The sequence below is a fragment of the Sander lucioperca genome, chromosome 4 (genome assembly GCF_008315115.2).
Source record: "Sander lucioperca isolate FBNREF2018 chromosome 4, SLUC_FBN_1.2, whole genome shotgun sequence".
Taxonomy (NCBI): domain Eukaryota; kingdom Metazoa; phylum Chordata; class Actinopteri; order Perciformes; family Percidae; genus Sander; species Sander lucioperca.
Window position 1 is genome coordinate 4,173,768 of NC_050176.1, and position 24,757 is coordinate 4,198,524.

At 41.0% G+C, this 24,757-nt stretch overlaps 1 protein-coding gene across 1 annotated transcript in view; it reads left to right on the forward strand.

The window, feature by feature from the left end:
- Positions 1–730: 730 nt before the first annotated feature.
- Positions 731–24,757, forward strand: part of LOC116039658 (endonuclease V) — a 129,470-nt gene continuing 105,443 nt past the window's right edge. Inside the window, exons 1-3 of the mRNA XM_031284609.2 lie at positions 731–813; positions 8,671–8,746; positions 13,556–13,727. Of these exons, the coding sequence (XP_031140469.1) occupies positions 8,703–8,746; positions 13,556–13,727 (216 nt within the window). The 5' untranslated portion in view covers positions 731–813; positions 8,671–8,702. The remainder of the gene's footprint in view (positions 814–8,670; positions 8,747–13,555; positions 13,728–24,757) is intronic.

Consider the following 24,757-nt stretch of genomic DNA (forward strand, 5'->3'; position numbering starts at 1 on the left):
CCTAACTACCTACTTACCTACCTACCTAACTACCTACCATCCTACCTACCTACTTACCTAGCTACCAAACTACATTTACTCGAGTACTTCAAATACTTTACTTGAGTACGTCCATTGTTTGATACTCTTCTTCTGCATATATAAATATTGTAGTTTTTACTGCACTAACTACATTTATTTAACTACAAAACATGATCTATCTATTTATATGTCTGTCTGTCTGTTTATCTATATTTCTATCGATTGAACAAATATTGTTACCCTGACCATGACACACACACACACACACACACACACACACACACACACACACACACACACACACACACACACACACCTACCTACCTACCTACCTACCTACCTACCTACCTACCTACCTACCTACCTACCTACCTACCTACCTACCTACCTACCTACCTACCTACCTACCTACCATTACCGCTATGTCTTCGTACTTTCGGTCACTAATGGAAGGATGCCGTAATGGACGTTCACAGGTACGGTACGGTACGGGCTATTGTTGCCCGGGCAACAGCCCGTTTTGGCCTGGTTGGCTTATGGGCTCAGCTGCCCCTCTGATGAAAAAGCCTAAATAAACCTTTCTTTCTTTCTTTCTTTTTTGCTGTTATGGCCACATCAATACGATAATACGCCCATCATTACTAAAGTCAAATCAAATTTAATCGCTAGCTATATCATCCAATCTTGCCCTCAGCGACGCCCTCTGCCCCCAGCCAGTCACGTGACTTTGTTTATATTCTCACACGACGGAGCACTGCATGTGAAAGAGAGGGAAAGCCCTTCCGTCTTCATGTGAGTTTTTAAAGTTATGGAGATTATGTGTAACCAAAACAACCCACTTGAGCTTCGAATAATGTGCAGCTTGTTACGTTTGCATCACGTGGTGCAGCATATTGCTAAATATGAACGAATGCTACGTTGTCAACCAAAGCTAATGGCAGCCTATGTAGCAGCAGCAGGCTAACGGAGCTATGTTAAGTCTTTTACATTAGTGTGCGTTAGAGAGAGGCTCAGGGATGGTTTGGGCCAGAGCCATAGAGATAGTCACTCTGGTTTGGGCTCTTGAATCATGCTAGGTTATACGTTGTTTACAGTCAATATGTTACTTGATTTTTTTTTTTAACCAACAATCAGATGTGAAAGTCGCCTTATTCTGTTGCGAGGTGATACATTAATGTCCAAATTGATTAATGTAATAAACATTGCATTAAAAAAAAAATGTATAGCCTGTTAGTTTTGTGTGCGTAAGTATGCCTTCACAACAAAGACGAGTGAAGAAGAGAGAGAAAGAGCTCACAGAAGCAGCTAAAAGAACTGCAGAGCTGGATTAAGTGGTGACTGACTAATATTGCGTTACTCGGAACTCGGATTTTCCGAGGTCAAAGTCGGAAACAGATATGTCAATGGTAGTAACATAAAGTTATAAGCACTTCTTATTTGTGTCTCACTAAGTCAGTCATTCACACAGGCATGTTCAACTTCTATATATGGACATGTTTTTACGCTGTTTGTATGCAAAAATCCTGAATTTGTTTATTTTGCACAATCAAATCAAGACAACAATAACACACTCACAAAAATGAAATAATGAAAAACAAAGATTGTGCAGGTGAGATTAAGAAACCCCCTAGGGGCTTAGGATCCTCACCTAAGGAAGAGGTTAGGTTAGGTTAGGTTAAGTTTGGTTAATTAGACAGGTCTTAAGCCTCTTTTTATAATTTCTTGACAGAAGTTGACTGAAATGCAGTGTTAATATCCCTGTTCCATAACTGAGCTCCCCTGTATCTAATAGAGAATTGACAGAGCCTAGTACGGAACATTGATAGATGTAAATATTTGGCATGTCTTGTATTATAACCGTGTACGTCAGCATTAGGCTGAAAAAATACTACACAAGGCATTGGAATGGAAGCTGGCTGGTGCAAAATTTTGAAAATAAAAACACAAGTTTGGTACTTATTTATTTATTTATTTATTTATATTAAAGATTGATAGCATAAAAGCGATGTAATGCGTTGTTATCAACTGGTATTGCTAACAATGGCTAACCTGACTAGAGCTAATGAAAACAATGAAAATCCGACTTGTAAATGGAACGCATTCAACTCGGGTTTGACGTCATTCCCAGCTCCGGCTTCCGAGTTCCGAGGTAAATGGAACGCGTTAGTTCCTGGTGACATTGTTCGAGATGTGACGTAGGCGTGGCATGAGGAACCCTGTCCTGGTAACCAGGAAATACGTTCCGATTACTTTGTTCATGTACGGTATGCTTCGGAATGTAGTTTGAGACATCACCATCCTGCACATTGATTCACAGGGATATCTTCAAACTGCAAATTAGTTAAAAACGAGACTATAGGAATAATCATGTAGGTGACTGTATTGATGCCTATTCAAAACACTGCAAACGTCAATAAATTGTTGAAATGTTCATGTTATTCTGGTTTGTACCATGATCGTGTTTAATGTGTTTGTACTTAGGCTATGTTTAGACGGAAACGATCTGAAGAGAAAACGCAAAAGTGGTGTTGCGTTCTCACTTTTTATTCAGCATTTAGACGAGAGTTTTGGGAGGGAAATCTGCGTGCATATGGTGACGCAAAAGTGTGTGAAATGCGATGTAGTATGCACACCAAGCGGCTAGGGTTGGGTATCATTTGGATTTTTACGATTCCGATGCCGAACCAGTACTTTTAAAACGATTCCGATTCCTAAACCGATTCTTGAAAAACTGAAAAGTGAATGGCTAATATGCATTTACGTCCAGTTTGGTGAGCCCAGAGGGAAAATATGGCATTTTAAAAGTAGCCTACATTTACGGTAGCTAGCTAACAGTAGACTACAGAGAAAGTGTGATATTTTTACGTCCATTTCAGAGCGACAGGGGGGAAAATATTTCAGTCGACACATTAAGCGGAACCGAAATGAGGAACCCAAATTTGTGTTCTAATCCGGTCCGATTCCTACCGGTTGCATAGGAACCGGTTCCATAGTGGAACCGGGTTTCGGTACCCAACCCTACAGGCGGCTAGGTGGTAGTGTGAAGCACTACCACCTAGTGGACAGACGAGGAGGTTATTGCTCCAAACAATGCACACACAGGCACAGACACACACACACAGACACACACACACACACACACACACACACACACACACACACACACACACACACACACGCGCGACACACACATACATACAAACACACTCACACAGTGCGTTTTTACCCTTTAGACGGGAACGCGACGGTGGAGCGTTTTTTAAGATTTCCACTCTGAAGGGTGGTTTCACGTTTATGCGTTTTTAAGCCCCAAAAAAACCGTCGCCGTCTAAACGAAAGGCACATTGATAAAATATTTTAAACATCTGTAAATCGCTCATGTTTCATATTCGCCTTTAATCATTTAGACCTGCCAAAATCAAATCCTCAACATCCCCCACGACAGGTGTGGTGTGAAAACCAAAACTACCAAACCAAAGTTAACACATGTTAATACGGTACACACAATCAAGTTCAATATGCAAGCTCTAGGATTTCTAGTAACTAGAGTGCTGAGAATCTGCTGCCCCCCAAAACTCCATAATTGTCTCTTGTTTGAAAAAAAACAGATATTCAATGAGTTGAAGCCCATGCTATGTTTACACGTGGCCGGCTATTTTCATAAACAGACATATTAACCTCTCCGTTTTCAAAAATAACATTGTGCACAGCTGTCAGTTTTCAGAAAAGTTTTCGTTTACACGTACCTGTGTATATATTTGCCGTCAACAGAGATGTTCACAAGTCATTTTTTGGAAGTCCAAGTCAATTCTCAAGTCTCTGGCCATCTGATCTGTCCCTAATACTGTTTTGTTAAATCTTATGAATTCAAAGCATGTCCTGTAGCTACCATCCATAGACACAGTACAGTATTAAAATCAGTTGTGGGATAACTTTATGGGGTCTATTTAACACATCCCTGTAGCCCTTGGACTTGGTGAAATATTAACCTAAGTCTGTCACATCATATGTATACAACTATACAGATACAATTTGCCTGTTCCCAGCATTAGCACAACACTTTGCGATGGTTAGCTTGTTACCTGTGGTAATATATGCTAAATGTAACATCTCTTTCACTCAAAAAAATGTCTAATGTCGAAGTGGAAATCAAGAGAATAGTGGCAGCGCCACACCAGTTACAGAACAACATGCATTTCAGTGTCAGTCCAAATTACGCACAATAAGCAGTTTGAACTCACTGATGTAATGCCATTTATTTTCTAAGTGTTTGCACGCTCAGTGAAACTGAGTCCAGCACGAGGGAGACCCGACTCAGAGGAGGAGAGGTTAGTGAGGCGAGCGTCTCCACGGCAGGTGACAGTGTGCACGGAACCGCTGCGCCACGCATGGATGAAATAATGAAATAGTAAATAGGGCTACAGTAACAGAAATATGTGCAGAATTAAGACAGTCAAGACGGCCCAGTGTTTGGTGGACCGGGTACACCTTGTTCACTTAATAGCCTACAAATCATCCAAGGGATCAATTACGCATCACATGAGTTTGCCCACCCGACACAGTGTTTGTTCCTGGGGAGATGGATCCGTGCGTCCCGACTCCTGTGCACCATGGATGTCTGAGCCTCACTGAGCAACTACTAACTATAAAGATACAATGTGCCTGTTCCCAGCATTAGCGCAACACTTTGCGATGGTTAGCTTGTTACCTGTGACGATATTAGGGATGGGGGGAAAAATCGATACAGCATAGTATCGCAATATTTTCCGTGGCAATACTGTATCGATACACAGACGCCAATTATCGATCTTTTATTATATATGTGTTGGTCAGTTTGTTTGCTTGACAATCCCATTTTGGAGCAATACAATTGAAGTGAGATGAACAAACAGAGAAATGTATATTTTTAGATAAAACAGATGTTGACAAATTTTCCTTTGAGGACATCATTTGAAATTGGGAAAAATTTGAAGTTGGAAAAAAGGTAATGAATTGCAATATATCGCAGAATATTGCAATATGTTTAAAATCGCAATAATATCGTATCGTGGCTTAAGTATCGTGATGATATCGTATCGTAAGGCCTCTGGTGATTCCCACCCCTAGACGATATATGCTAAATGTAACGTCTCTTTCACATTAGCGTGTGAGTGACTGTCTGACTGACCTATCTGGGTGCGTTTTGAGATGCCTGATGAAGTTCGACGTTGTTGATCCGGCATCATTTATCTTGGTGCCACACACCTTGCATGTAGCTGTTGGCTTACTGCCACTGTTTACGAAGTTATTGAAAGCAAAACTAATGACAAAAGGCACAACTCCGGGAGGACTTGGTGTCGCCATGTCAATGTATTTTTTTTATGTGAGTGCGCGCACATAAGGCATAACGCATGCGTTACGCACATTATGGCAAAGGGCAGGGGACATGAGGCTCGTCATACGTTTCCCCAACATATTTGCGCCAATAAAAGGAAATAGAAATACATGAAGAAATTTTGATTTAAAAAGCAAGAATTGCATGAAAACATGTTGACGAGTCTCTCTTCTCTTCCTCACTTCTGCGGCTGACTAAACCTCCATTTGTCTCAGTTTACATGCAAACGTTCAAACAAAGTTTTCCAAAATCTCCTCTGGCCGGAGGTTTTAGAATCGTTTTTCAGAGGCAAATTCTCCGTTTACGTTTGAACGAAGGGCACAAACGAAGGGAAATGTCTCCATTTTTCAAAATAACTATGTACGTGTAAACAGGGTATGTCCTCAGGAAAGGACTACTCAGATGTACTCATAACCCATAATTGAAAACAGCTGTGTGATGTAGGGACTTTGTTAATGAGACAGTGGGTGGCACCATCGTTTGGGTTCCTTCATATGTATGCTACAGTTAATTGTTAGGTAACTTTTGTTTTTGAGTGTCATACTGTATGCTCTCTCTGCCAACAAGTTAGTTGTTACATGAGTCAAGTCATTTAGATACAAGAGTAAAAGTTCAATACTTCTATCAGAAATACTGAGGTAGCCAGTTGACTACCTCAAAATTGTGTTTAATTAGGAAACTGAAGGAATTATTATTATTACGGCAAATGAATTGCCTTTTTGAGGGGCTTAACATATTCAAAAACTTGAATTGATGCCAAAAAAAATTGGCGGTCGCATCAATCCTGGTGAAAATGTATGTATTTTAAGGGATTCGGGAATAGGCGCACAAAAATGGCTCGCTAGCTCCCCCTACAAAGTTAAAGAAATTGAGCACCTGCAGTATGTTTAACATAGACTAACGAAACTTGGTACACATATGTAGCATGTCAAGTCGTACAAAAAGGCTCATTGGAGCCATACCCTAAACCCAACAGGAAGTCCGCCATTTTTAATTGAAAGTTCGAAATTAGTGAAATTTTGGCCATTTCCACATCGTACTTTAACGAACTCCTCCTAGAGATTTCATCCGATCAACTTCAAATTCGGTCTGTGCCATCTTAAGACATTAAAGATGAAAAGTTATTAAAAGAAAAACTTTTCGTCATAGGGCATGGCCGTGGCAGGGCGGCCATTTTGTGCGTTTCGCCATCAAAACAGGAAGTGGGTGTAACTTGAGTGTACATTGTCCACCTGGCTCGAAACTTTTCATGATTCATATGACTCTAACTCTGAGGACATGTACTGGGCAAAATTGACTCAAACTCATAGCGCCCCCTAGTAGCAACAGGAAGTAGGCCTAAAAGTCAAGGTGTTATACTTTAACGAACTTCTCCTAGAGATTTCATCCGATGGACTTCAAATTTGGTCTGTACCATCTCAACACCTTAAAGATGAAAAGTTATTAAAAGAAAAACTTTTCGTCAAACGGTGTGGGCGTGGCGTGGCAGCCATTTTGAGTGTTTAGCGATGAACGAGAAATTGGCTGTAACTACAGTGTACATTGTCATATCTGCTTGAAATTTCCCACAATCAACAAGAGTCCAGGCCTGAGGATATCAAGAGGACAATATTGACTTTTGGTCATAGCGCCCCCCACTGGCAACAGGAAATCTGCCTTATATGACAAACATCATCCGATTTAAATGAAACTTAGAATGTGTGGTCTACATGTGATACTGAGCCGCCCTCTATACTTTAACCACGTACGCAGGCCACGCCCCCTTTCATAACATTTGAACCATTTAAGGTAGAGTCTTTTGTGAGGTGTTATTGAACTCAGCAGAGAGTTCCTTCTTTATTGCTTATGGTTTGGCCTGCCCCCTATGCTTAAGCCACGCCCCCTTTTATAACTGGTGACCTGTTTAAGGTAGAGTCTTATGTGAGGTATCAATGAACTCAGCAGAGACTTCCTTTTTTATTGGTAAAGGTTTACCCCGCCCCCTATGCTTTGGCCACGCCCCCTTCCACAGCTAATGAACCGTATCACGTAGAGTCTTGTGTGAGGTATCGTTGAACTCAGCAGAGAGTTCCCTTTTCATTCGTGACAATTTGCGGTGTCTGAGTGCCGCGCAAATGCACGGTCGCAAGGAGCGACGTCCGCCAGTAACCCCGACGCGCACAGAGGAGCCAGGGCCCGTCCAACGCTGCTTGCAGCTTTAATTGCAATTGTTACTTTATGAATTTCGAAAAAGTGGAATGAACTGTTCAAATGATATGACGAATAGAAAAAGAAATGTCAATAAAAATTAAAATGCACCGATTACAACTTTCTAGGCCGATTCCGATTTTCAGTGAGTTAGGCCAGCCGATACTGATTTTAGCCGATTCCGATTTCATTTTTTCTAACCACTTTACAGCACACACAAATATTTATTTTCTATCTTTTCTTTAATAGAACATTTTGCACAGAACATAGAACATTTTTTGAACAGATAATGGATCACTATAAAATAGAACTATATAAATGACTTCTGGTGTGGGAAATTCACACACATCTAAAGTGCAATGTTGTGAAAACCATTTCCTTCTTTTCACATCCAATAACCAACAAAAAAAAATGTGATTTTGGTTTTTGGTGTCATCCCTCCACGCCCTACTTTTTCCTTGCAGGTGTTGCATATTGCAAACCTGTTATCTTCTGCACACATGCTGAAGAATTTCCAAACAGCTGACAAGTTGCAGGTTAATTCACGAGGTTCCCTACATGTGCAAGAATAGCGCGGACACACGCTTCACACCGCGAACGGGTACGCGTGACACACGGCGGAAAAGTTGAGAGAAAAGAAAAAGAGACTGTGCTGTCGCATCCGTGTGTGCGTGCGTCCTTGAGAACTGTAACTCGTATAACTTATGTTGTCAGTTAATTGTAGCATTGACCGGCATTAAAATCGGCATATGTCAGACTGACCTGCCGGTCGCCGGTCATGGCCGAGCACGTGAAAACCGGCCAATTCCGGTCACTGGCCGGTCTGTCGGTGCATCTCTAATAAAAATCTTATTATGAATTTTTTTTTGTAATCAGAGTGGGGTTTCTTTTATCATGTAATTCAACATTATATAGGCCTACTACTGTAAAAGTACCAGTCAAGTTCACAAAGTTAATAAGGGGCCAGGCTGTTGCCTAGCAATTGAATTCCATTGAAAAGGTCTATATCATAGAAATAAAATGTATGGACACGACACTTGACGCTGCTTCAGTCAGTTGAATGTACTAATTAAAATATCACTTTTCAGGTGAGTTTGTCCTCCGTACCAGGGTGATACAGATGTCCGCTCCTCCTCCTGAAGATTTGGTCCAACAGTGGGAGAGGTCAGATTGCTATTCTTCTGTTTATATACCTGAACTGAACTATATGACGTTACAGTACACTAAAACGTTACATACAGTAACGTTACAACTGATATCACTGGAACGAAGCCACTTTGCTATCATTGGCTAACCTGAAGTACTAGCTTGGTAAAACAACAACAACCAAAGTGCTCCAGAAGGTGCTGGCAGATGTCGCTACACTTGTGTGTCCCTGTGTTGTTGTAACTCTTCTGCCAGCAGCTCTGGACGTGTGACACCAGTCCTCAGCAGCAATTGATTTGTGAGTTAGTATGACAAGGCCAGTGATATTACCATGATTCCATATTATGTCCTTATGCCGCCTGCCATCTCCAGCTCTGAAGTGTGTGTGTGTGTGTGTGTGTGTGTGTGTGTGTGTGTGTGTGCGCACGTGCTGTGGAGCTGAGGAGCTGAGGACAGTGTGTTGCCACCACACGGTAGAGCTTAGATCGGCCCAAAAAATCAAGCCTGAACCTGCCCCGAGCCCGAGCATGTTGCGTCCAAGACCGGCCCGGCCCGACATATTAACTGTAATTATGAGCCCGAGCCCAATTTAAACCCGACAATTTTTTAATACGTGGGGGGTATAAATGACGTTCTCAACTACAATTCAGAGTTGTTTGAACTACAGAAATCTGTTTAGAATAATACAACAAGGACGAAGCATGTAAACTGCGCTGTTGAATGGAATGGAACGGATCGCAAATGGATCCAAATGAAGAAATGTAAAAAAAAAAAGAAACAATGATGAACAACATATTGTTGTCACTGCCCACGACTTGTTTAAACTGCTTCCATACCTCTGACTTTGCTCCACATTTGCTCAAAGTTAATTCTTCTGTTTTTCTTTTTTTCTTTACATCTTCAAGCTCCATGTTGCACTTAAGATACACAATACAGCACAGCAGGCCCGGTGTGATGCGTGCAAGAGGAGGAGACTCCGCGCATGACACGTGCTGCATTTTGTAACTGCAGCCTAACTTTTGTACACATTTGTTATATATATATAGCCTACATATATATTTATAATATTTCTGATTATGGCATAGCTTTCTCCCCACCCAAATAGGATAATAAGGTAATGGATAAAAAAAAAAAAAATTGCTTGATCAAGAGTCCGGCCCGGGCCCGGCCCGGCCCGAGGATGTAGCGGAAAATAACGACCCGAGCCCGACCCAAGGTCCGGTCGGGCTCGGGTCGGGCTCGGGCTCGGGGCGAGAATCTAAACTCTACCACACGGGAAGATCAGCAGTCGTGGGTTGCGTCAACTAACTCTGGGGCCTCATTTATCAACCGTGCGTACGCACAGATGTGTGCATATGTAATGCGTAAGAACATGGCCAAGCAATATGAGCACATCACTGGCCATGCTTACAAACAGAATATAGTGGAAGAAAAGCGATGCTACAAATAAAAATCATTCAAAGTGACCATATGTAACTTTTTAGTGTTTCTGAAACGCTGTCAATTTTCATATAATGATCTTAAATGACCTGTAACAGCATACGAGACTAACAGTGAAAAGAACACTATTTTTACGTAGTTTTTTTCATTAGTGCCATTGCTCGGGTCCGATTTTTCCCACAAAGTCACAGAATGATTTACGCCAAGTAGACGGCGCTACAGAGCACACATTCTGGTGGGTCACAGATTTCTTTGTAACACCGGAAAAGCCTGTGTTAGGGACCGTTCGGTATTTATGGAATGGACCACCGGAGGAAAATAGGGGAGGGTCATGTCTTTTTATTTTTTGCTGAGGGGAGGGTCATCCAACATTTTTTAGTCTGGGGGGGGGGGTCACCCAACTTTTTTATTCATGAAAAGAGCAAAATTTCAAAGTGGCTTGTTTGGTGCATATTTATCCATGTAGCTCTCAGTCTCGGGCCCCCTAGCAGATGGTCTGACCGCATACGTGGAGTTTGCTGGGGGGGGGGCAGGAGGAGCACTGCCCCCTGGTGGCGAAACGGGTAATTGCATTGTTTAAAAAATTAGTGGAATAATTAGATCTGGCATGACCAGATATTTTATAAGTATCTTAAATAACACAAAAAAACTAAATGGTGATAGGTAATACATCTGATTTCATATACTGCTTTAGTAAAAAAAATATTACCTGGCTGACGATGGGAGCAGCAGGACGCAAAAAACGAAAGTTACTGTTGCACTATGTCTGGACATCTGGCCGTGCCAACCTTGCAATAAAGGTTTCCTAAATGCCATGTATATACATGTGATGTCAGCTTACTAATTGATTGCAGGTTTTGTGTAGATTTGGACTTTTATTCGTTTATTCCACTTTGTTTAAACGGCGAAGTGGAGAGGCCTCGTTCACCTGTTCGGAGCTGGCTGGTGAATGTGACGCTCGTATCGGCCTTTCTGGATACACCGTGTCATTTACCTTTTTGTGGATCTACTGATCGCTGTGGATTACTTTTTTTTCGTGTCATTGGATTACGGCAAAATGCGGATCTTTTTTCTCATCGTGTCTTAACGTTTTATGGTGTGACTGCGCTTGGTTTCTGCGTTTGGAGAGGCATCTCAACAGACTGTAGGTCCAACACTGATTGTTCACCGTTACATTTTAGTTGAATTTAAGTGTCTGTCTGTTGCGTTCCAAAACAGCCGTGCCGCGATTGGATTTCATAAGGGCGAATTGTTAAATTGTTACAATGTAACTTAAAAACTTTAAAAATAAACATATGTGTTTTAGAATATAATGTTCAGCTTCAGCAGCTTTACCTATGTGCTAAAATATACAATGACTATAGTGACAAGTCCATAGCAACCAGTGTTGAATTGGTTATATTCCAGCGTCCTTTGCTGAATGGTCTCAATGTTTTATTGTTTTATTTCATATGAATACTAGTTTACTGGAGGAGTAACTTAGTATTTGAAGTAATGCAGTAATGCATGAAGTGTGCATTTAGTTTCCATGCTTATTGTGTTTCCACAACAATGTTAGTAAGTAAATCTACTGAAATGGCCACCACACCATAACAGAGGAGTGGGATGTGTAAGATGAGAATGCAGAGGTGAACTCCTGTACATCATGGCTGTAAAAGTCAAATGGTATCTGTACTTCCTTGCTAAGTGCAAACTTGCACGCAAGGGGAGGGTCATGCCTCTTTTTCAGATCGTTTTGGAGGGTCATAGGAAAATTATTACTGATAAGGGGAGGGTCATGTCTTTTTAGGTTAGAGACCACAAAACTCCTCCGGTGGCCCCTTAATTAAATAACGAACAGTCCCTTAGCGTATCCAGCAAGGTAAAAGGTGACAGTAGATTTCTTTATAGGCTAGGCCTACTCGTATTTCTATTTTATTTTTTATTGTAGAAGTTATCTGCTGTAGTTATGGCTGATACTGGGGCATAGCCATCACAGAAAAGAAGGAAATTAAACGAAGACGACAGGCGAAAACGCGAGTCAACCTAGGTTCGGCTTTCAACAGATGGAGACAATTACGTGATTGTAAATTATTCCAAAACCGACCCCGAATTGGCCCTCAGGTATGTAATATGTCTATTTCATTCATAAAATAACTTTACAATGTGCGATGTTGGTTGTATATCAGTAGCCGACATTAAATTACGTCCCCCTTCCATTTAGCACAGACGTTTTACTCATTTTAGTTCGTGTTTGTGTTGGCCTACTATTTTCTTTTCCCTTGTCCCCCTGTACTTGTATAAAGCGTCCTTGGGTTTCATGAAATGCGCTATGTTAAAGCAACACTAGAGCACTTTTCCTGCTTTGGTCCCCCTACAGGTTGGAAGTGGAATTGTCCATTACATTACAATATGCAAGTTAGCCAGATTGGGTAGCGGATCTGTAGTTCGAATGAGACATAATGAGACATTACGACAGCAGTAATGGACAATTCCGCTTCCAACCTGTAGGGGGACCGAAGCGGGAAAAGTGCTCTAGTGTTGCTTTAATCTATTAAAGCAACACTATTACTAAAAACTAAGTTATTATTACGTTCGTTGCTACAACAAAATCTTAATGCTTTGGCTCGTGACACAGTGACAGTGATAACATTAACCGGTTTAGCTCATGATACATCCAAAGTAGTCAAAGTCACCATAAGCAACACTTGAAATGCAACGATGCATCTGTAACTTATTGTTTTATTGTAAATTAATTATTTTCTGTCTGAGCAAAACATTCATCGCAACTATATGACCTCCCAGTTAACACTAACTCAGTAATCTACAGTGGGTAATACAGCAGCGTAAAGAAAAGATCTTTACGACAGCAGACGTGGTAAAAACACTACTGCTTTTGTCCAAAGCGGCCGCTAGAATCAACACAAACCGAAAGTTACATATAGCCACTTTAAGAGTGTCACAGTATGCAGTAAGCAATCAACATCACATTCACATGTGCCCTGTGTTTCCTTTCATTAGAAAACACTCATTTAGTCATTTGTCTAGTTTTAAACAGACAAGTTGCCTTCTCGGTGTCACACCCTATAAAAGACAGCTGTCACAAGTGTTGCTAAAGCTGGAACAATTGGGCTAGTCAGGCAAAAACACCAAACATGCCGGACATTATGATGTGGTACCACCAGGTATGTTTTTCTGGTGTAAAATAAAAAATAAAAATCACAGCCAGCCTCTAATTTTTTTTACTCCATAAACAAATTTTCATCAGTGTTCTTAGCAACTGATTGAGTCATTGTGATATTGATAGCTGTTGCCAGTCTTGTGTTTAGATTTGACATCTGGATTACTGTGTTGTTATTTGTGCCCTGTGATTGCACTGTGAGACTCAGGAGTGTGTCCTGTGTGCAGCGAGCAGGCCCGTCTTAGACAGCAGGTGGTGGAGGAGGACACTGAGGACTGGCAGACGAGTCCAGACTTCTCGGGCCTGGAGAGAGTCGGAGGAGTGGACCTGTCCTTCATCAAAGGGGACGATATCAACGCCTGCGCCCAGCTCGTGGTACTCAGCTACCCAGACCTGGAGGTGAGCTGTCCCCTCTATATACCCAGTAGTTATTACACATGAACTTCATTTCATTTAATTTATTTTATTTATAAAGGACATTAAATCAACACATCTGTAAATGTGCCAGTGTTAGCCAGCTGGCTAATTTTCAACTGTAGTCCTTTGGCCAGATGTTTCGAGACCAGAGCGACAGGAAACATTAGTACAGGTTAAAATCTACAGACAGAAGGCAATAAGATAGCATAAAGACAGCTAGAGCAACAAATAAGCTTTCTCAAGAAGCCATGCAGAGCGACAGGAAGTAGCAGGACATTAGTACAGTTACACATCAGTAGTCTCTACATTCAGTACTGGAAGCCATGCAAGCAACAACACACTGCCAATCAACACAGATTAGAGCCATCTTCTTGCATCATGCAGCCATGCAAAGCGGTAATAAGAAATGATGCTGAGAAAGTTAAAGTACAAGCCTTTTATACATACCCAGGTCATGCAGAGCTGACTATATCTGACAACAGCAAGACAAAAGGCATCTCTAAAGCTCTGTTGGCCTCCAGTGGTGACAGGTGGGAACAGAATGCATTTGCTGAGTCCCGTGGCACAGTGTTCTACCACTTACATATTTTATATGACAGAACCTGCATTTGCCAGACGATGTCACATTTTCACAACAGAGACAAGAAAGATCACCGAACATATTCAACATGTAAAATGAAAATATATACAATATATCATAGCTTTTGGGTGAAAACCTTGTATGTCCAAAAGTGTTGTTTTTAAGGAAATGAAAAAAACTACTATTTTGAAAAAATTGGATTGAGCTATTTACCTCAAATGATGTCAGACGAAATTGCCTCGTCCCTGTTTAAATATTTGTTAAACCCGCAGGCAAAAGGGTGACCAATAGCATTTATTGTAAATGTACAGTACTGCTTCTTTATGAATCCTTAAAGCTAACTGCATGTAAACACACTTTACTCGAATGACTCATTCTTTCACCAAGGCGGTCTGGTGGGTTTTGGCAGCCACTGAAGTCATTTGACATATTTCTCCCTCACCTTAGATCAGGGTTTCTCAACCTTTTGCAAGCTGGGCCCCCCCAAAGCTGGTTCATTGCAGTTGCCCCTCCCTGCCTGGTGCCACCCCCACTACACCACCTTGCATAGATAGATAGATAGCCCTAGGCTAGGCTATTATTTTTAGGCCCACACTATTATTATTATTATTATTATTATTATTATTATTATTATTATCATCAGTAGCGGTAGATAGGCTTATTATCATTACTAGGCTATTGTTATAATTGGCAATAGCACCAGACTTCTAATGTGAGCTTGCAGGCATTATTGTTATTATTATTATTATTATTATTATTATTATTATTATTATTATTATCATCATCATCAGTAGGCCTATTATCATTACTAGGCTATTGCTATAATTGGGAATTGGCACCAGACCTCTGATATGAATTTATGCTTTATTATTGTTATTATTACTAGGCCTAATAGTAGGCATATCATCTGCATTTTTTACAGAAGCTTGCAGGTAGGCGATGTTAATGTGAGACCTGAGCCAGGTATGCTTCATCGTACCTTAGAAGCTTTTTTGCAGCTGGTGGTGCGTCGGTTGCCTTGTTGGTCCTCACTAGAAATCTCTCCAGTTGTTTGGTTTTGAAATAATTTGGATGTGGATTAGTTGTGTTTTCAATAAAGTTGAGGCTATGATGTAACGATGTGTGCGTGTGTGCAGCCTGGACGTGGAGTGGTGTGTGTCTCCTCTCTGCTCTGACTGCAGGCTGGGACTGCTCCGCGAGGCTACTGACAGACTGACCGCCTGTGAGGGCTTTTGGACAGGGGAGGGGCTCACGGCAGCACCTGCTGCTCGTTGAGCACATAACTGCAGAGTGATACGTGCTTTCGAGTCTCCAAACACCACAAAAGTCTCCAATAACACCAGTAAAAGTTGCTAGATTTGTCGCTAGTCGCTTTTGACAAAAAAGTCGCCAGGAGGATGATTTGTTTTACAGTGCGGAGGCTCCACGCAGAGCTTTCTCCGTAGCCTACAAAAGTGGCCTGATGTTTATACTTGTGCACTGGTGTGTGTGTGTGTGGGTGGGTGGGTGGTAGAGGGAGAAGTGAGAGAGTGACAGCGTTTAGCTTTAGAGCGAGTACCAACTCTAGAGTCATAGTGAGAGAAACAAAGTGTCTCCCCTGTTCTTTCTGACCACGGTGGGAAATCTGGAGCAGGAGAAGTTAACCCTCTCCTTGATTTCATGTTGTTCATGGAGAAGGAGAACCAGGAAATGAGTCGGGGAGGAAATGCAACGCTACCCAGCCACGACCGAACGGCGTGCGTCGCCACGACGTGTAGTTACTGTCGGTACACGATCCGTTCTGCCTGCACGATCCGTTCTGCACATGCGCAAGATAATACTGTTTTACCGAGGATACGACCTGCACGATCTGTTCCACGCTAGCCTATGGCTAGCCTCCACCGGGAAGCTAACGTTAGTTTAGCTAACAGCTAATTCGGCTAACCGCTAGCTGACAGCTAGATTCAGTCTAAAATAACGTTAACTCAAACTTAATGGGAAAAGCAGCTACAGCTAAATTAAGACTTCACAGTAATAACAATAAAGACAAGTATTGAGTGATTGTATTTTAAATGAGCACAAGTAAAGTAGAACTGACGTAACAGCTGTTATATGTTAGGTGTTTGTTATATATGTCAACGTTTATTTTCAAGTTTTATTTTGAGGGTCTTTTAAAGTTATTACATGCTGTCTCAGCTAGCAGTTAGCCGAATTATCTGTTAGCCAAACTAATGTTAGCTTGCCTGTGGAGGCTAACGGCAGACTGCTACAATCAGCTAGCGGTTAGCCGAATTAGCTGTTAGCTGAACTAACGTTAGCTTGGCTGTCGACCCAAAGCGTGGAACAGATCGTGCAATGTTGTAAATCCTCGTACAACCGCGCATGCGCGAACATTTTGCGCATGTGCAGAACGGATCGTGCAGGCAGAACGGATCGTGTACCGACAGTTACGTTACGTGATTTTTTTTTTTCCTCCCATCCTGTAGCCTACTCGCGCCCCCCGAGGAGAGTGTCTGCGCCCCCCCAGGGGGGCGGGCCCCACCGGTTGAGAACCACTGCCTTAGATCATTTCTCGTATTACTTTCTGACTACGACCCTCTGATAATGAACTTCCTTATAATAAAACAGATTCTATTTAAGCCGTGTTTGTTGCCTGTCCAGTGATCCTGCCTATAGTTTTTTGAGTTTCCTTTATATCTGACTCTTAAAACAAATGGGTTTTTGTTGTCCTGTGTTGATGTCCACCTGTTGATTGATGGGATTTTCTCAGAGGATTTTTAGGAAGCAATGTCCAGCTGTACCCTCAAGTACCAGGGACAAACTATGTTTCTCAGAGCTGTTGCTTTCTCCTGTTTTCCTATTTCCATATTAACTTAATTACTTAAAGGAGAATTCCGGTCAATTTCAACCCGTAGCTCTGTTGGAATTTGGAGTGCTGTCAGTAGCGAGAAAAACGAAAACAATTGGTGCTACCTACACCGTGTTATCCTCCTGCTAGATTTTGCAGCCAACAGGCTTAAACAGGGCAAGTTTTAAACTTGTTTTTAGCCTCTTAACATGATCAAAATGTCATTACAAGTGCCTACCCATGTGCAGTTATTCCTACCGAGGGAACACAGCGAATTTGACTGCAGTAGCTGTGACAGAAATGCATAAAAGTTGTGTTAATCCATACTTCTGTTTATTTCCTGGTTTCTGGTGAAGTCCACACTAGTCGATTGCCGAACTCATACAATCTAATTATATTCCAAAACGTATTTTTCCCCCCAAAAAACGATTTGCCGTGGTTATTTCCATAGTAATGACTGTAGCAACAAGCTGTAACCTGACCCCACACCACAGCTCAGCCTGCAGAGTGGCCGGCTGGAGTTCAAAAGTTCAACAGCCAAAGTTCAACACAATGAACTTAATCTTTGGTTTTACTAATTATGAAATACAATATTGACACATTTCACAAAATAACAGATTAACTACCTATCAAAAAATGTAATTACCTTAATTATGCATTAAATGATGAAAAAAGTAATATATTTGAATGTGTATTTATCATAATCAAATGTAACCTGAGATACTTTCTTAATGTTATCAAAATTAAATGGATCACTAGACTTTATTTTTATTTAACAACAAATTATTGAACAACAAACATTAACATAAAACAAGCAGTCAAACAGTAAAAATGTTAATGAAATACTAAAATATGAATGAACATAATGACAAAAATGATAATAATGAAATTAATAATGATAATGATAATATAATAATGATAATAATAATAATAATAATACCAATAATTATGAAAATAAGTTTAATAACAACAATAATAATAATAATAATGACAATAAGAACTATAACAATCATGTACTGGTCTGGGTCTCAGGTACAGATCGTATTATATAACTCTGAAATGTCAATAGTTTGTAAACAAATCATGTGCTCATGACAGCAGTTATTCTGCAAGAGAAATAAATGCCAAAATGATGCACATTATTTGGAAAGTATGCTTCTGTCTACATAATTGACCATCATCGTGAAAGTAGACAGATATTATAAGATAAGATGTATTTTCCTACATACATTCTAAGAATGCCTAGCTTTAGAACAGGGACAATGCCAGCTGTTCTGCTTACTGTTGTATGCTACCACAACCCTACCCCTTGGCCCTCGAAAAACGAGGGGTAAGGGGTAGGGGTGAAAACATACCCCTATGAAATGGGACGCCACTTGGTTACATCATCATACATACTTAGGTCTGTTTGCAATAAATATTTGTATACACACTGCATGGTGTATATGTCTTTCAGTTATCACTGTTTTAAATGTCACTGATGTTGAAACACTTTCTTTGTTAACAAAAAGCTGTCTTTATTGCCCAATAAAGTAAACATTATTACAACTATTAGAACCATAACTTACATGTCACACACATATAAAAAAAGGCACTCAAATGTATAAAACTAAAAAAAGACACACAAGACCACAAACAAACAAAAAACTACAGCTATTCTGAAATTCCAGACCCCAGTCTGATGCCTGTTGGCCAGTAACCTTTCCCTCCATACCCCATTTCTTTCATTAGTGTCCTGTATCATAACCAACAACAATGTACAGGTGCATGAACAGGAATTACACATGTTTACAATAATACAGTACCAAAACAATAATGAATGGCTACAATATGAACGCAGAAACTTCTGCTCGTTTTCAGCCCAGAAAGTGGATCAGCTGCTGGGTTTCCTCCGGCGTCCCTGTGTGATACAGGACGGTAAATGTAAAGCACGTATCGATGTCTCCAAAGCAAGTAGTTTTATACACTGATATCAAACGAAATTGACTGCTAATGGAGTTTAGTTAACACTGTAGACATGCATGGAGTCCATTCAAGGCAGAGAAATGCGGGACTGTTGTGCAAATAAGCAATGTAGTTAACGTTAACTTTAGCGTTAACGTTAGCATAGCAAGCTAGCGATTTTTAAAAAGTTTCAATTACACATATGGTTGCAAATATGTACAGGACTGTGTAGAGCACAAAACAAGACCGTCGTAATTTTTAAATCAATTCTTTAAGCCGAAAATACTTACATTTATGGATCTCTCTGGTCGACCTGGTAGCCATTTTCCTTGTTGCGCAATGAATCTGGGTCCCTGAGAAGCCCCTGACTGACGGCGGGGTCAAATGTTGGAGAGTGGGCAGGGTTAAACGTTTAACTCCGCCCACATTGAGGTCTGCGGGTCTGCAGTCAGGGGTAATTGGTCAAATTCGCTGTGTTCCCTCGGTAGGAATAACTGCACATGGGTAGGCACTTGTAATGACATTTCAAACATGTTTAGAGGCTAAAAACACATGTTGGGGGCTAATGCTAGCAGGAGGATAACACTGTGTACGCAGCACCGATTGTTTTCATTTTTCTTGCTACTGACAGCACTCCAAATTTACAAACAACAGAGCTACGGGTTGAAATCGACCAGAATTCTCCTTCAATGTTTTTTTTTTCTTTTACAGCACATGCAGCAGAGTACACAACCTTAACATCTGGCATATTACACATTTACGTGTTCTGTATAGAGTCAGGTACTCCTTTTGCCCTAGCTAGACAAAACTGGGACCTGATTGACTAGATGCATAGAAAACATCAGTTAATGTACATGTGATGTCTTTTTAACGAGAGGCTGAAAATGGAACACTTCATATTCTTATTTGCTGAACTGGATTGGCCAGGTGTACCATACATTACACATATACAGTGCAGTATGAACAAATAAGTACTTCATACATACTTGACCTGCACATATCCATGACATTTTACTTGAGGCAGACTTTTAAAGTCGAGGGTATAAGTTTCCTTACCTTGGAAACAGAAGTTTGACTAACAAATATCTGATCTCGAGGTCCACTTTTCTAGCTTTTGGCGAGATACAGTACTTCACTGTACTATGTACGAACCTAGGTCTTAGGTCCGTACTTAGTTAATGTGGTGATAACTGAGCTATTTCCATGACAACTGGGTAAGCTTAATCTGCTGAGGAAGATCATGAGATTGTGAGGCTGAACGCTCTGCAGTAAGCTTGAGTTCAGATTTTCTTTGGTTAGTTTTAGTAATTTTTGTATCTTTGGGTCATTTGCACATTAGCTTATAAAAACTTGTATTTAACCCATATTCAAACCTGTATTAATTTGTTGGGTTTACTGACCAGCAAAGTTAGCAATCATTTAGAGTCATGTTTCTGTCTGCCTGGTGAATATAAGTCCAATATTCATTTTCCTATTAGTTCTTCAGCTGCCAAATGCTAAACTGCGTTCACTAGCAAGTCGCTAACTTTGTCTTTGTGCTGTTTCCTGCTGGGATGGTAGCATACAGTGGTTTTATCAGAGCTTTTTAGACTTGAACAGCTGCCTGCTGCTGCTGAAAACAAGGCTGATGAGCAGTGAGACTGAACCAAAACAGGAAAGTTTGCAAAGCCGAAAAACCAAAAACAATTAGCTTAAAGACGCTAAAAAAAACTCTAGAGCTGAGGGGAACTGCAGAGTTGGGTTTTAATTCTCTGTAGGCTCATGATGGCGAGTGACACCTTTCACATTACGCCATCTGATTTATTGTCAATGTAGTCTCGCTTTGCCAGACCTGCCTTCACAGCGCCGCGGAGGAGGGTCTGGCTAGTCCACACAGCATTCCGGGATGGGAGAAAAACGTGCTCTGGTTTATTGGCATTTCTGCAAAATAGCCTCGGGAAGGAACTTGTTTTGGTGGAACATGTGTACGTTCAAAAGTTGTTTTAGTCGTGCAACAGAAAACTCAGCTTGGACGGATAGTCTAGCTAGTTGTCTGGATTTACCCTGCAGATATCTGAGGAGCTAACCATAGTCCTCATAAATCCACTGGAGTTTAGAATTACAACACAAAGAAAGAGGAAGGTGACGGACATCCGGCCGAAATAAGAGACATCCGGTGGAATTTCCGGCGGCACCGGAGCAATCCTGGAAATGGAACAGTGTGGATATAGACTATTGTTGATTGAAACATTATAGATCATTGCTGCTTTAAGTTCAACCTGTAACCCATATTTACATTATTTGATGTCATTTTTCCGTCTAAGTTGTATTTGGTTCATTGTACGAGGACAGGAGGATCACCAATATAGAATCAAAACAAATGTGGTTGGGGGTGTTATACTATGCTATAGAAATGCCAAATATATAAATTATATGAAGTACCTGTGAAAAGCCAGAAAGCCGTTATTTAAAAAAAATGTTAATACTCCAAAACGGCCTTCTAATCACTTGACCCCTGAGACTCCCTCTCATGGGTGTAATGAATTGTAATATTCTCAACCAAAAACGTTAGTGTCTAATCTCATCCAACTACATTTTTTGAAGCCAACCGAAGCACTTAAAATTCTTGGCAAGCATAAAAAGCAATCTTAATAAACGGGGAGCCGAGCTTTAATTTACAATACAGCTCACGGTCCAGTCTTGTTAAACCGGCTGTTGTTAAAGTGACCTTGGCAGTCCCAATTTTTCATTTCCTTTTTTTTGTGCAGCCTTTCACACGCATTCCTCCTCCCTGGTATTTATCTGTGCATTAGCATGGGCTGCTGGCATCTTCTCATTATGTAACCCATTATAATTAATGACATTTGTCACTGTACGTTGTTGATACACGGACCCAATGAGGCTAATGAAATGTTCAGATATGCTGTCTAACAATAGGATTATGTTCCCCGCTTGATTTCATTTTAATCTAACACTGCCACCTAAGGCTATTTGTGACACTAAGTAATACTGGTAACATGATGCACACAGTGTGTCACAGAAATATTTGCCATTGACATAACTTAACACCTTCTCTGCACAGTTGACAAAACTTAACGCCTTCTATGCACGGTTTCAGTTCAACTTACAAAGGCAGTTACAAGTAGTATTCAGATCCTTTACTTAAGTACTAATACCACACTGAAATAATAAGTAAAGTCCTGCATTGCAGCATTGCAGTCCTCCAAATGTTACTGAAGTAAAAGTATGTAAGGGACCGTTCGGTATTTATGGAATGGACCACCGGAGGAGAATAGGGGAGGGTCATGTCTTTTTATTTTCTGCTGAGGGGAGGGTCATCCAACATTTTTTAGTCTGGGTGGGGGGGTCACCCAACTTTTTTATTCATGAAAAGAGCAAAATTTCAAAGGGGCTTGTTTGGTGCATATTTATCCATGTAGCTCTCAGTCTCGGCCCCCTAGCAGATGGTTCTGACCGCATACGCGGAGTTTGCTGGGGGGGGGCAGCCCCCCTGGTGGCTCAAACGGGTAATTGCATTGTTTAAAAAATTAGTGGAATAATTACATCTGGCATGACCAGATATTAAATAAATATCTTAAATAACACAAAACAACTAAATGGTGATAGGTAATACATTTGATTTCATATACTGCTTTGGTAAAAAAAAAATATTACCTGGCTGACGATGGGAGCAGCAGGACGCAAAAAAACGAAAATTACTGTTGCACTAGTCTGGACATCTTGCCGTGCCAACGTTGCAATAAAGGTTTCCTAAATGCCATGTATATAAATGTGATGTCAGCTTACTAATTGATTGCGGGTTTTGTGTAGATTTGGACTTTTATACGTTTATTCCACTTTGTTTAAACAGCGAAGTGGAGAGGCCTCGTATGTGACGCTCGTATCGGCCTTTCTGGATACACCGTGCATTTACCTTTTTGTGGATCTACTGATCGCTGTGGATTACTTTTTTTGTGTCATTGGATTACGGCAAAATGCGGATCTTTTTTCTCAACGTGTCTTAACGTTTTATGGTGTGACTGCGCTTGGTTTCTGCATTTGGAGAGGCATCTCAACAGAATGTAGGTCCAACACTGATTGTTCACCGTTACATTTTAGTTGAATTTAAGTGTCTGTCTATTGCGTTCCAAAACAGCCGTGCCGCGATTGGATTTCATAAGGGCGAATTGTTAAATTGTTACAATGTAACTTAAAAACTTTAAAAATAAACATGTGTTTTGGAATATAATGTTCAGCTTCAGCAGCTTTACCTATGTGCTAAAATATACAATGACGATAGTGACAGGTCCATAGCAACCAGTGTTGAATTGGTTATATCCCAGCGTCCTTTGCTGAATGGTCTCAATGTTTTATTGTTTTATTTCATATGAATACTAGTTTACTAGAGAAGTAACTTAGTATTTGAAGTAATGCAGTAATGCAGGAAGTGTGCATTTAGTTTCCATGCTTACTGTATTTCCACAACAATGTTAGTAAGTAAATCTACTGAAATGGCCACCACACCATAACAGAGGAGTGGGATGTGTAAGATGAGAATGCAGAGGTGAACTCCTGTACATCATGGCTGTAAAAATCAAATGGCGTCTGTACTTCTTTGCTAAGTGCAAACTTGCACACAAGGGGAGGGTCATGCCTTTTTTTCAAATCGTTTTGGAGGGTCATAGGAAAATTATTACTGATGAGGGGAGGGTCACGTCTTTTTAGGTTAGAGGCCACAAAACTCCTCCGGTGGCCCCTTAATTAAATAACGAACAGTCCCTAAGTATCATCAGGAAAATGTACTTAAAGTATTAAAAGTAAAAGTACTCAATGCAGAAAAATCCTCCCATTTTAGAAACTGGAAATGATCCAAACTGTTGTGTTAATCAACTAAAGGCTCTGACACACCAACCCGACGGCTGACCGTCGGCAGAAAAGGCAGTTGGACTGATCAGTCAGCTCCCCAAGGTCAAAAAAATGCCTCGGAACACACCGAAGCGACGCCGACTTGAGTGTACGTTCTGCGCTTGCGCGAGACGTAATACGTCTCCATAACAGCAGGCGGCGCTAATCTGTGTTGTCGCTCAAAAAATGAAAACTGGAAATGACGGAACGTCTCTCTAGACCTAGTAAAGACAGAGCATGCTGTCGTCAGTCATTGTTTTCATCAGAGAGTGTTGATAGTAGTCAAGAAGGATCGTTGTTGTCATTACTTGCTGAACAGAAGAAAATACGATGGCTAGTAATAAGAAGATACTGGCGTTGTCAGCTCCGGTTTTCTCGTGCACTGATTCGCTAGTCAAGGTCTAGCACTCCACCAATCCGATTGGTCATTGAGTCCGACTGCCCACTGGCCGATTCAACAAGTCAAATCGGCCCAAATTAAAGCCGACGACTCCTCCGACTGACGACGGCACGGAACACACTGAACAGACTCAAGTCACCGACCTCGCCAGACTGTCCGACGACCGATAATCGGCTTGGTGTGTCAGCGCCTTTAGTGTTTAATCCTCTAATCATTACAGCTGGACTTGTACCTGCTCTCAAGGCAGGTACAGACCAACTGACAGATGTCTTCACACAAACTTCCAACCTGTCACTGTTACACATTGTACATTCTGTAGTCCCCACATATTGCAAGAAGACCACCGTTGTCCCTGTCCCCCCCAAAAAAGACCAAAG